General features: G+C 47.8%; 1 protein-coding gene across 2 annotated transcripts in view; it reads right to left on the bottom strand.

Moving 5' to 3' along the window:
• The window catches only part of SH2D4B (SH2 domain containing 4B), a 214,759-nt gene that overhangs the window by 78,008 nt on the left and 122,998 nt on the right, over positions 1–13,753 (bottom strand). For both annotated transcript variants that reach the window (XM_084845292.1, XM_084845291.1), the window contains one exon: positions 4,001–4,148. In XM_084845292.1, coding sequence (XP_084701418.1) covers positions 4,001–4,148 — 148 coding nt within the window. The remainder of the gene's footprint in view (positions 1–4,000; positions 4,149–13,753) is intronic.

Raw genomic sequence — 13,753 nt, 5'->3', positions numbered from 1 at the left:
GCGTCTCTCCCCTTCATTGGCAGTAAAAAACTTAAGAATATGATAGTGTAAGGCTTATTACTAGAGATCTACCAGATCGATTTTGCTTGTTCTTTAAAAAATGAAGCTTAAGCAGTATAGATGTGCAGAACATTTTGAAACTTGGAAAAAGTTCGAAGCTGCTAGGGATGGCGGAGAATTTCTCCCCGAAACTTCGGGGGGCCGAGCGCCAACGTGTTCGGCCCCCCGAACAAGTTTCGTGGAGAAATCCTCCGCACCCCCCCCCGCACCCCGCACCCCCCCCGGGACGGGACTTACCTTCACCGAATGTCCCTCCCGGTGGCTGGTCCGGCCGGCGGTTCGGCGGGTGTTCGAGCGAGGCGGGAGCGGCAGCCGGTCTTTTGACCGGCTGCCGCCGCCGCCATTGCTATGAAAGAAAAAAAAAAAACTTCCCCTGATAGGCTACGTGACGATTCACGTAGCCTATCACGGCTAGATTTGCAAAGTCAGCCGTGATAGGCTACGTGAATCGTCACGTAGCCTATCACGGGTGACTTTAAAAAAGAAAAGAGTGTACGGATAATGGCGGCCCCCATAGGGAGCCGCCATTCCCGTTCCTTATTTGGTCGCTGTAGTCTACGTAAATGTTTACGTAGACTACGGCGAAAATAAGGGCAACGCTATTTGCATTGCCCTTATTTTTGCCGTAGTCTACATAAACATTTACGTAGACTACAGCGACTAAATAAGGAACGCGAATGGCGGCTCCCTATGGGGGCCGCCATTCGCGTACGCGCTTTTTTTTTTTTTAAGTCACCCGTGATAGGCTACGTGACGATTCACGTAGCCTATCACGGCTGACTTTGCAGATCTAGCCGTGATAGGCTACGTGAATCGTCACGTAGCCTATCAGGGGAAGGTTTTTTGTTTTGTTTTTTACTTTCGCGTTCGCGGCCGGGCGAGGCGGGAAGCCTCCCCCCCCGGCCTGAATTTCAGCCGGGCGAGGCAGGAAGCCTCCCCCCCCGGCCTGAACTTCGCGGGGGGAGCAGCGAAGCGCTCCCCTCCACCGCGAACGGCCTTCAACGACAGGTAAGTGACTTTCGTCCACCCCTAAGCTTGAGCCTTGGGATGCTCGGGAAGGGAGAAGGGAGAGGGATGAGGCAAAGGGGAGGTTAATGCATATGCCCCACACTGTGCATGTAATGTATCATGTGACACAGTGTGTGTATGCACTTGTAATAATGCTTCCTCCTGTGAGCTCTTAGAGTGCTGGGCCAATGAAAGGACAGGCACAGAATGCTGGGAAAGGGGCTGAAGGAAAGTCAGTTGGTGATGGAGGAGGAGGAAGAAAAGCTGAGGAGAATGAGCTGAAAGGACACCAGAGGGAGCAGAGACAGAAAATCAAAAGATGAAACCAGATAGACAAGACATCAGGAAGAAGAGGGAAATGATCTTTTTAAAAATAACACTTTTGCCATTTTATTTGTAGTACATTTACTTTAAAAGTGTAAAGCTTTCCAGTCACAAAGGAAACAGGCAGATATTTTTATCCAATCATTCTCAAACTGCTACCCGTGATGACTTGGGTTTTGCACTAGTACAGTAATAATGATTTAAATAACCAGCAGTTTGCTGCCCTTTTAGCCCTGAGGCAAGCCACTTCACTTTGCCCAAGGACAGGGCCACTGTGCTATGGTCAGTTTATCCACACAACCTGTTTTCTGAAGTGAGTGCAGGATAGCCTGTTGCAGAGTAAAGGAATAGCAGTGCACAGGAAGCAGAGAAAAGGCTACAGCAGTGTACAGTGATGGGGGCCCCTCAGGCATTTATCCTTTCTGTGGCAATAGAGGTGAAACAAGTACAAAGACTATCCCTGCAATTCAACTGTGAAATGCTGGAGGTATGGGATATGCAATGTAAATCAAAAATACAATGCCTTCATATGGTATATAATCATGGTTATTACTAAACAATGACATTTGCTTTTTCTTGTTTTGTTTTGATGAAATTATAGCAGAGAAACACTTTAGGATAAAAAATTAATGGAACAATGACACTTGCCTTAGGGTAAAACCAATCTCTTTTCACCATTCCATAGATAACAAACTCTGGCAAATACTTGTATACCTTGTCATCTATGCTGAATCAAATTATCACAACAATTCAAAATTTCATTCAATTTTGATCACTCACAAAGTTTGAATTAAAACATGAACGTCTAGGCAGAACTATATGTTATGAGAAACAGTGGACTGCAGCTAAAACAGGGAAAGGCAGACCAGGAGGTGCTATTCTCATAACCACTGAAATCAATATGGCAGTCTCCACAAAAAACTGGCTTTGAATATGGAACTTCAGCCTAACTTCAGAAAGAGCAGATAAGTAAAGTTTGGTCAGGCTGTACCACTTGAGACTGAAGGTGGGGGCCACATGGTTGAATGCTCCTTCAAAAAATATTTTCTCCCTTTGCACATAGACTTTGAGCAGGTCAGGGAGAAGGTTTCTAGGCAGAAGAATTCAGCCATGTGAGCCTTCATCTGCAGTCTCAAGTGGTACAGTCCTGATACAAGTTTATCACTTCTTTGCTACTAGACCACAGTCTGAGGCTGAAAGGCATCACATCCAATTCTTACAACTAGTTCAGTTATGCTTGCAATATATTCTTGACTGGGATTCTCAATATACCAATATATTTCCCATTCTGGTCTAAACCAGGGCACATAATAATAATGCAGATAAAATTCACTTTCATATTGTGATTTCTTGTGCTTTTTACCAATGTTCTTTATATACAAAAGAAAGAAAATGAAACTAGATAAAGGGGTATATTTTATTGGGCCAACTAATTTGTTTTGTATTCTTTGAGGCTGAGGCAGCAAGTAGCAATACCCTAACACAAAATTCATAAGCAAAGTCAACTCTCCCCAAAGAAAACAGAAAATGGGGAAATAAAATAAATCACATCAGCTTAACAACAACAACAGCAACAACAAGCTCAAATAGTGGGGCAAAGTGTGTGTGAAGCTCTCTGAGATTCCTGTCAATTAAGATTGCCAGGAAAGGGTCCTGCTCCAACCCCCGTCTTTTAGAGAGGTTTCATCAGATGAGGCTGGGAGCAATTTCCACAAGTATCGCCTCTGTTTTGCAGAATTCCCTTCCCAGTGCTAGATTTGATGGCTTTTAGGAAGGAAAAGGCAAGTCGTTACATTTGAAGAAGACCCCAGGTTTTCAGTATATTGGTGGCACTGGCTTTAGTTGACTTTTTTGTTTGGATTTTAATGGCCTCGCTGGTGTTACCACATGAAATCTTAATGGTTTATTACTTTATATTGCTCACCTCTTGGTGGTGGTTGTGCTGGTGAAGCAGACATTCCTGACTCTCTGCCGAAATGCAAAATGCTGTGCGCATGTGTAACCCTGTCAGAAAATCAGCACTCAAGCTGAATTTGGGGGGCCGGGGGATGGGAAGACTAAACCAAGCACCCTACCATGCTCCCAAACAACTAATTGGCACTACCATGCTCCACCTTGGCTGCTGGATCAGGTTGGGGAATCATGCGAGCAAATAGGTGCTGCACGCATCATTTCTCATCAAGCCAGAGATACTTGTACAGAAGCCAGCCTCTACCCACACGTGGCCCTTGGCTAGATCAAGGCCTCTGTGCTTCAGACACACAACCTTGCTATTAGGTTTCTGGAATACTTCTGATGACCAAATAAAAAGAAGAAGAAACAGCATCAGTATGGCTTCAGAAATGTATCTTGGCCATATCTGATCAGTATCCTGTGGATGCTGAGGGACTATATAAAATATAAACCGTGAAAAGTATTTTTTCCTGTCCAGTCACTTAGAAAGGCACAAGGCCTCTTCCCTTTGTAAATATACTCATTTGTCTAGAGAGCTATGCTTTCATTCAAGGACGGCCCAGCTCACACGTCATATACCATCACACTGCAGATTGCTCAGGCTAAATCAAGACCTTGGCACAATTGAAAACCCTCGATAGGTTAGTTCACTCACGCTGTTCTTCCCATTCATAGTCCTCCTTTTCATTGTGTTGGCTATACTGCTGGGCTTGCTTGAGGCTCAGGTACAGCTCCTGTGCTCTGCGTTCCTCCTGGAGCCGTATCTGCTCTTCACCTCTTTGCCTCTCTTCCTCTTCTCTTTTCTAAACAAAACAAAATTAGAAGATGTCAACATTAGGAGGAAACCTCCGGCATCACGTGATGCAACTCCCCAAAGCATTTTATTGGCCTGAAAATTGTACTGTGGCAGCCAAACCACCTTGCACTATGATAAATGCCACATCCGGAAATTTAAAAAAGCAGACACGGTTGGTGCCCCATGAGATGATACAGAGCCAGAGTCAGATCTGGGAGGCCTTGGGCAAGACAGTCTTCATAGGCCCGCTCCCTTAGTGAGTCATATGGCTAACTGGGAACAACTGCATCGTAGAGATGATGATTTGTCTAAGACTTTCCAGAAAGAACAAATAAAGCACAATGTGACTTTATGGCTGCAAACCTAGCTACACTTATTTAGAAGTAAGTCCCATTGAATAAGATGGGGCATGCCACACACTGAGTGAAGACTGAACTAAAGGGCCCCTAGATCCATGCCCAACATCCTTTCTAGCAGACAAATAAATGAACTACCTTTATCTGGGCTATCACTAGGTAACTGTAATGTCAAGAGTACATCCTAACTCTGCTCATTTTGTCATAAAAGTTCCTGCAAATCACTGTTATTCACAAGCAAACCAGATAAACTGTTGACAGCAGAGGAAATACAGGAGGCTGCCATGAGACTTAAGAAATCACATTGTTTCCATGAACTGCATTCCCTCTTGTTTCCAAACAGCTTTGTACTCAGCCTCATTGCACCTTGAGAAATGCTAGGGTGTGTAGTGGGAGTTCTAGTACTGTCAAAATTTGAAGATCTTTCAGAAGAAGATTCTCCAATGTTTCTTTATGACCTTTAAGATATCAGTAAGGACTCAGGTTGCTTGACTGCTCAGAGGCAAGAAACACTTTTAAAGAAAGGACATATTTAGGGGGAATTGGCACCTCCTATTAGCAAGGAGAGGGAAAGAACAGACATACTTCGTCAAGTGTAAATAAACAAAGACAGGTGTCTTGGGTTTCACAAGGATGGTTTGCTTTGCTGTACCCTGCCAGCTGAAGATCTTCTAAATGCTTTCTGTCCATTGACATTTCAAAAATGATTGGGATAAAGTAAGCAATTTGCTAATTACAGGCAATTATCATAGTCAGGGAATATAAAATTGGAGCGAATGCAAGTTTCTACCTTTGGCAAGTAATCAAGGTGCTTTGCCAGGTGGTCTGAAAACAATCTTTTATAAGGGCAATGTCTCATTCAGCTGCAGCTTGAGTAGCTACTGCTAAATTCCATGCTTGCCATTTATACCAGCTGGGAACTTGGTGAGCTGTTTGCAAAGGATTTTGGTGCACGCGTCCCACAAAAGTTAGTAAGTCTCTGCAGTGTTGCCAGGTCCAAAGATATATATCCTTGATCAGCTCTGAGAACAATAGGTAGGCAAGGCCTCCTCCTTGCAACTGTACGATAGCCCACTTAATTGCCTTCTGGCATAGCATCTCACCCTGCCTTTTGCCCACTCAGTCAGGCTGCAGAGAGAATCAGTTGTGCCAGGAAATCCCTGATCTATCTCTCCCTCAGCATGATGTCACTGTCCTTATATTGGGGGCTGTAAGCAATGCTGCATGTGGTTTCCCCGCCCCAACAGTGGTGAATGCAGCTACCATGGCAGCTTCCTTTTTCAAGACTCCTCTTGCAGCACTCTACTGAGCCCTGACACACTGTTTAGGAATCAGTGCTTCAAGAGTTGCTTAAATGATAGGACATGTCACCCCTGGGCTTCAACACAAGCCTGAAAAGAACAAGAATGTGCTCCTTTCAGGGGCCTGGAGTTGGAAACCCTCAAATAGAGCTGTTTCTCTCAGAAATCATCAATATTATGCAAAAGATAGTTCAGGTTCTGTCATGCTCTAGTTTAGGGTAACACCGAGAAACAAGACCTGGAACAGGGATATGTAGATGAAGGCATGGGGCTGTTGACCCAGTCGTAGTAGCTCCCATTCAGTTCTGTGGGACAAACTTGACTCAGTTGTAATTTGGGACACAGTTGAGAGGCAGCAAAACCTGACCTTCACCACACCTCAAATACTGAAGTCACCAAAGACAAGCGACAGGTTTACCTCCACCATCAGCACCATGGTGTCCCCAAGTGCATCCCTTAATGTCTCCTATAGGAGAGAACGGCTGTCATTCACTCAATGCGCGGAGTGGGAGAGAGAAAAACACTACCTTTGAAGGGAACAAGGCTTTATTGTACGATGCCTTGGCTCATGTACAGAATTTTATAGGAGGCCCAGACATCATCATCTTCCCAGCATAACCCTCCCATATTTTCCACTGCTTACTCCATCTTTTTTTTACTGTGGAAAACCTATCAAGGAAGAAAAGATGGAATAACTGCACAAGGCCTTCCAATGGTCAGCACAGGACCCCTCTGTCTGGAAGCACCCTGTTATTTTTTATTGTAAGCCTGTGGGCAGGGCCTTGGAGTCTTTTTAGCTGAAGAGCAGGATAAAAATGCTTTAAATAATACATTTTGGGCACCAGGTGAAGTCTGTCTCGTTCTCTTGGGATCTGATTCCCTTCTTTTTGTGAAAGCTGCTCCCATGTGTGTCTATGTCTTTGTGCCATTTTAATCAAACCTATTTTGGACTGCCTGTTGCTTTTTTATTGTGTTGCTTTTTTATAATGCCATTTATTGTTTTATTATTTTGTTGTCAGCAACCACAAAACTTTTTTTAAGGCAGGCTATAATCCCTAAAATAAAATGTAAGTAAAATGTTGCCGGGGGGAGGTGGGGGCTAAAATCTCCAACCACACTTGGCCCTGTCTCCACTATTAGGGACCCATGGAGGAGTCCTAATGTACGCATTGCATTCACCCAGGGGTCCCTGGAATTAGGGTTGCTGCCTTAAAAAGTAAGGCTTGTGTGCCTTCAAAAGCAACGTGACGGGCATAATATAAATGCAGCTGCTGATAGAAGTATAGTGTTGGGAATAGCTGTACCTATTACATTTCTGCCTGCCGTGCCATTTGTAAAAGCACAAGAGTCCTGCTAGGTGGGGGGATGGAATATACAGGCTCCATATACATGAAAACCTGCTGCTGTCATTACGATGGGTATTTTCTTCTAGCATAAGGTAATTGTGTGCCTGTGCATCGTACAGTGGGGCTCTTTGCATGCTGATAACTAGGTAATGTAATAGTCATTGTACATGTTTATAACAGGTGGTCCCTGTATTTCTAGCCCCACTTCAGTCCTTTCATTTTAAACAGATCCAGTTCTGTGGTTAAGCTGTCAGTTTAAAAATAATACATCAGCTAAGAATGATACAACCGAATAATACCAGCGATATCAGTTTCTTCCATCGGAAAGCCTTTGGGAAATTAATGGTGGTCTTATCTGGTTTAGGGCTGGATATTTCTTTCTTCCTCTGAAAATTAAAAAACGGTGGAAGAGAAGAGGGGCAGCAATGCTAGGCAGCCATACGGCAGGCAAGAGAGAAACATGTATTACACGGCTTTTGAAAATGTTAACTGCAGCTGATCACCCAGCTGAACAGACAAGCTGGTTTTAAAGTGATGTCCACAATGCTGGGTGATTTGCTGCAGTAAAATGTAGTAATGAGCCAGTACTCCAGCTTCTGCTGCTGCCCCGCCCCTGCCCTTCCAATGTGGATTTGATCCAAAACAAATGGCTTAATTTATTTAGCATTTTAGATAACGTCCACTGGATATTTAAAACTAATTGGTTTTTAAAAAAAGAAAGAAAAGAAAGAAAAAGAAAAAAAGGAACAACTCCAACTGGCAGGATTTCTAGAGTCAGTAGTTGTCAACCTTTTTAAAATGGGACTCACCTTAGTTGTTACCAGGGACATTGTTAGTTCTGAGCCCTTGGAGAGCTGACCCCAGATCTATTCTAAGGGGCCCAGATCAATTCCACAGAGCCCTGAGTGTCCATTGATACCAACAGAAGCGTTTTATAACATAGTGCCCATAACCTCCCTGCAGCTTGCATAGCTCTCAGTCTGGACAGGATCTTTTCTACCACCTTTCCTACTGAGGCTGGAAGAGCCACAGGCTGTAGAGAGGCCTTTCAGGTATTTTCAGCCCCATTTCGAAGTGCACAGCTTACATCCAGATTCTGAAAACAGGCCCCAAAATTGATCCTCCCCCAATCCACCAGGCAGATCCAGACTTGGATGGGGGAAAATCTTCACAACAACGGAATGAGAGGTGCATTGGAGTATTATCCGTATTTTCATGGAATCGGCTTTGGTCCATCAGGGACACATGAAGCAAGAAAAGCAGAGTGTACCATACCTTTAAAATCCAGTTTTCACAGGTCACCCAGCACTTGAAAAGACCACACTTCCAGGTTGGGTGGGGGAAGTAGAACTGAGCATCATCAACTGGGCAGGGGCTTCTCAACCAATGAGAGAGGCTTGTTTCCTGGCCCATGTCCAGGCTCCTCCCTGCGACCACATTATTATGAATGGAGAGTTACTAATTCACAATTCTGAAAGCTAGAAACAACCCAATTATCCAGTACAACATCTGAAGGCTCCCTTTGATAGCACCTCTGCAATTTCACCCCATTCCTGCAGACTGTTGCATAGTTATTCCTCCCTGCCCCTTTCCCCAATTACACAAAGAAGCCAAAAACCCCGATTCTCCAGTGCAACATCTGAAGGCTCCCTATGAGAACACCCCACCCACCCTCAAGTATACTTCATTCCAGCAAACTGTCACGGAGTTATTCCTCCCCGCCCTCCTTTTCCCAATGTGTGCACTTTTGCATAAAGAAGCCAAAATCCCCAGTTCTCCAGTGCAACATCTGAAGGATCCCTATGAGAGCACCCCACCCCTCCCAATTTCACCCCACTGCAGTGAACTGTCACAAAGTTATAGCTTCCTACCCCCCTTTCTCTCTCCCTGGACACTTCTCCCTGCTTGCAATGACAGGCTTCTTTGTTTCCATGTTCCCGAGACTGCGCTAGATTGCTACAGTGATAAAGTGAATAAGGGCTTATGCCCTTAAGCCCTTATTGCAAGCATCACAGAGAAGGAAAATTACGAGAGAGAGGTGACTTCACACAACATCAGAGACACGGTTTCCCACAACATCAGAGAAGCGACTTCACACAATATCACAGAAGCTAAGTAACACAAACATCAGAGAAGTGCATAATCCTGAAGGCTAGTTACTCCCACTGGTGAAATGGAAGTGCAGGGCAGTTCTGAAGGCTCGAAAGAGTGCTCTGGGGTTTGATGTGTTGGAAAGGCAGGTGAGTTACCCTAGTTACCTAGGTTACCAAGGGCATGGCCAGGTGAAAGTCACACCCCTAGGAATGCCTCAATCATACTGAATTTAAAGCAGAGGGATGGGTACATAGCAACTGAACTGCAGGGGAGCTGAATTAAAGACAAACAACGGAGTAAAAATACTCTGCTGTCAGGAGTGCCCTAGCAGCCTCTTTCAGTACACTCCAATAGCCAACTCAAGACACAGACAAAAGGATTCTTTTCAAGGCTTTAATCCTTTTACAACTTAATTACTCTTTCAGATGCTATCACCAGTGACTAAGCAACGAACAGCAGAGTAGCCTATGTTCCGGGTAGGCAGTTGGTCCCCGTTTGAAGGACAATCACTTGAAGACCCTGAACTTATGGGCTAGGGAGATATCTTCCGTCTTTCCCTTGGGTCCATGGGATGCGGCCATTGCTTGCATGCCAAATGGGTGCTACACCTCCTTTCCGTGCCCTCCATCGCTTGTCGCTCCCTGCGTCTGCATCGAGCATCTAGCAAGCCCCCCTCCCACACTTTCTCACTGCCAGGGTCGCTATCTATCTCAGGAATGCCAGCAGGAGGAATCTCTGCCAGCTGCTGTGCCTGTGAGGGATGAGCTGGCTCCTCTGCCATGGATTGCTGATCCTCCTCAGAATCAGAACCGCTCTGGGGTTCTATCGGCTCGGTTTCCACCCTGACATCATCCCCGCTCCCATGAGGCCCCCCCTCGTGCTCCTCCCCTGGGGCCCCGGGTTTGTGGGGGTACAGCTGGTGGAAGCGCCTCAACAGCAACAGAGCATGCGCATTTTCCGCGGGATCCCAGGTTCGCTCATCTGGCCTGTACCCCTTCCAGTCCACTAGATATTGCAGGCAGCCGCGAGAAAGGCGGGGGTCCAGAATCTCTGCGACCTCAAACTCCTCCTCCCCCTCCACCAGCACTGGCAGTGGGGGGAACCGACCGAGCGATGAGAGTCGCCAGAAACTGGGGGGGACAGCAAGGACCGATGAAAAACAGGATGGATCTTCATGGAGGTGGGGAGAGCCAGGCGAAAAGCAACAGGGTTAATCTGGGCTGTAATCTGGAAAGGCCCCATGCGGTGAGGCGCGAGCTTCCTTGCAGGCAAGTGAGAGGGGAGGTATTGGGTGGACAATCAAACCCAGTCCCCCAGTTCCAGAGATGGACCTGGCTGGTGTCACCGGTCTGCAGAGGCCTTGTAGGCTGTCTTGCCTTGCTCGAGGGAGTCCCGTAACAGGTGGTGTACCGCTCGCAACTCCTCTAAAAAGTCATGGGCCGCTGGCACTGAAGAGGGAGCTAAGGTGGACAGGAAAGCCTTGGTGTGGTAACCAAAATTGGCAAAAAATGGAGTTTGGCAGGTAGAAGCATGGCAGGCATTGTTACAAGCAAATTCTGCGAGAGGCAGCAAGGAAAACCAGCCATCTTGCTGGTAATTGACATAACAGCGCAAATATTGCTCCAGAGTTGCATTGGTGCGCTAAGTCTGATCGTCTGTCTGTGGATGGTGGGCGGAGGAAAGATGGAGCATCACATGGAGAAGCCCAAGTAGCTCCCTCCAGAAATGGGCAGTGAATTGGGCCCCCCTATCTGAAATGAGACCCTTGGGCCATCCGTGGAGCCGGAAAACATATGCCAAAAACAGCTCCGCTGTCCCCCTGGCTGTGGGCAACCCAGAGTAGGGGATGAAATGGGCCATCTTAGAAAACAAATCCACCACCACCAGAATGGTGGTCTTACCGTGAGAGAGAGGCAAGTCAGTGATGGTCAAGGGAGAGCAGTTTCCAAGGTCCTGAGGGGGTAGGCAGGGGGTGAAGCAAGCCTGTGGGCTTGCCTGAGGGGGCCTTCACCCGCTGGCAGGTTGGGCAGGGGGCGACATAGGTCTTGACATTCTGACACACACAAGGCCACCAAAAATCCCACGTCACTCCATGCAGGGTCTTGGCGAAGCCAAAATGCCCAGCGGTGGGGGAGTCGTGGCACTGATGGAGGACCTTCTCACGGAGGGGTCTAGAAGGCGAATAGACCCGACCGGAATGGTAAAGCAGGCCACCTTGCAAAGAGAAGGGGGTAGAGTGGGGGGGGCAGAGGCTAGCCCCAATTCCTCCACTTTTGTGTGAACAAAAGCATCCTGAGCCTGTGCAGAGTGAATGAGCTCCTCCCAAGAGCGAGGTACCACAGCTGCCGCCAGGCTCTGGGGAGGAAAAATCAGAGAGGGGTTGGGATTTCCCTCACCCCCTGGCTGGAGGTCCGGCTTACGAGAAAGAGCATCTGCTTGTAGGTTGTTGGAGGCCTTCACATGGCAAATCTTAAGGTGGAACCGGGGGGGGGGGGAAGCGACCACCTAATCTGCCTCTGGTTTAAGGCACAGGCTGTTTGAAGATGTTCCAGGTTGCAATGGTTGGTTCTAACTTCAACTGTGTGCTGTGCCCCCTCCAGCAGATGACGCCAGGTCTCCAAAGCGGACTTGATGGCCAACAGTTTCTTTTCCCAGATGGTATAATTCCTCTCAGACATGTTCAGCTTCCTGGAGTGGTAGGCGCAGGGTTGCAACCTGCTGCCTGCCCGATCTGGCTGAAAAAGCACCGCCCCGACCGCAAAGTCAGAGGCATCAGTTTGCACCACAAAAGGCTTCCTTAGGTCGGGATGTAACAGGATCGGCTCAGAACTAAAAAGCTTCTTAAGTTCCTCGAAAGCCTGTTGGGCAGATGCCGTCCAATGAAAAGGAGATTTCCTGCCCTTAAGGAGGTCCGTGAGAGGAGATGTCAGCCGAGCAAAGCTGGGCAGGAACTTTCTGTAGAAATTAGCAAACCCCAGAAAATGTTGCAAGTCCTTCTTGGTGGATGCAGCCTGCCAGGACAGGACAGCCTGGACCTTTGCAGGATCCATCCTGATACCATCAGCTGAGATAACGTAGCCAAGATAGTCCAAAGAGGTTAGGTCAAATGCACATTTCTCCAGCTTGGCATACAGATGGTTCTCGCGGAGGTGCTGGAGGACGGTGGAGACATGGTGCTGATGGGCGTGGGGGTCCTCAGAAAATAAAAGTGAATCATCAAGATACACAATGAGGAAAGTGTCCAAATAGTCCCAGAAGATGGCATTCATAAAACATGAAAACATGGGGGGGGGGGCAGGCAAGCCCAAATGGCATCACTAAGTATACATACGCTCCGTACTGGGTGCTGAAACAGGTCTTCCACTCATCCCCCTCCCGGATGAGAATCAGATTGTAGGCACCACGCAGGTCCAACTTTGTGAAAACCTTGGCTCGCCCCAGGCGCTCCAGCATCTCAGGGATCAGCGGGAGGGGGTACTTGTCAGGGATCGAGACCGAATTGAGGGCTCTGTAGTCGTGCACTGGACGGAGTTCTCCAGATTTTTTGGTCACAAAGATGGTAGGGGCACAGGCCGGGGAGGAGGAAGGGCGAATGAAGCCACGCCTGAGGTTTGTGTCCAAAAACTCCCACAGAGCTCGAAGTTCTGGCTCCGACATCGAATACAGTCCAGTGGGGATGGTCGCCCCCAGAATGAGGTTAATGGCACAGTCAAATTGGCAGGGGGGGGAGCTGGTCGGCCTCCTTCTTGTAGAAAATATCCCGAAAAGCCACATACTTCCCTGGGAGGATCATGGTAGCTGAAGAACTGCCAGAAGCAGATGAGGAGGGGGAGGAAAGAGTTAAGGCCTGGACTGGTGCCTCAATCAGGAGGCAATGCTCCCGGCAGTAGGGAGACGCAAACTCCACTTGCTGAAGCTCCCAAGAAATCTGAGGATTATGCTTAGAGAGCCAGGAAACGCCCAGCACGATTGGATACTGGGGAACCTTGGTCAAGTGAAACTGAATCTGCTCAACGTGGGACTGGGCACACAGAGTGAGCAGAGCTGTAATCCGGGTCACTGTGCCCGAAGAAAGAGGACGCCCATCGATGGTCTCCACTGCCAAGGGGGCAGGAAGAGGCAGGGTAGGAATCTTATGGAAGAGGGCGAAGGTTTCATCCATGAAAGTGGTTGTAGCCCCCGAATCCACTAAAGCCAGGGCTTCCACCCCACCCCACTGGGGGGAGCGGAGGTGAACATGCAATAGCAGATGAGAGGGGGGTTGCAGAAGGCACCCACTGGGTGTGGAACTGACCCCCGCACTGGAGACCCCCAATAGGCTTGGGGGGCATCCTAGTCAGGCCTGAGGGCGAGGAGGAGGAGGAAGGAAAGGAGGGGGAGGCAGAGGAGCTGTGGGTCTAGCGCGGCAGGTTTTGGCGAAATGTCCCAGCTTTCCACACCAAAAGCATCGGCGCTCAGCACGCCGCCACTCTTGTTCCTCCGGCAGCAGTGGGGCTCGGGTAGCTCCCGGCTGTA

Source organism: Heloderma suspectum, chromosome 3 (assembly GCF_057233095.1).
Source record: "Heloderma suspectum isolate Gila_16-S chromosome 3, 16-S_ref, whole genome shotgun sequence".
Classification (NCBI taxonomy): Eukaryota; Metazoa; Chordata; class Lepidosauria; order Squamata; family Helodermatidae; genus Heloderma; species Heloderma suspectum.
Note: the sequence above shows the minus strand (reverse complement) of the source record. Positions and strands in the feature narration are given on the sequence as shown.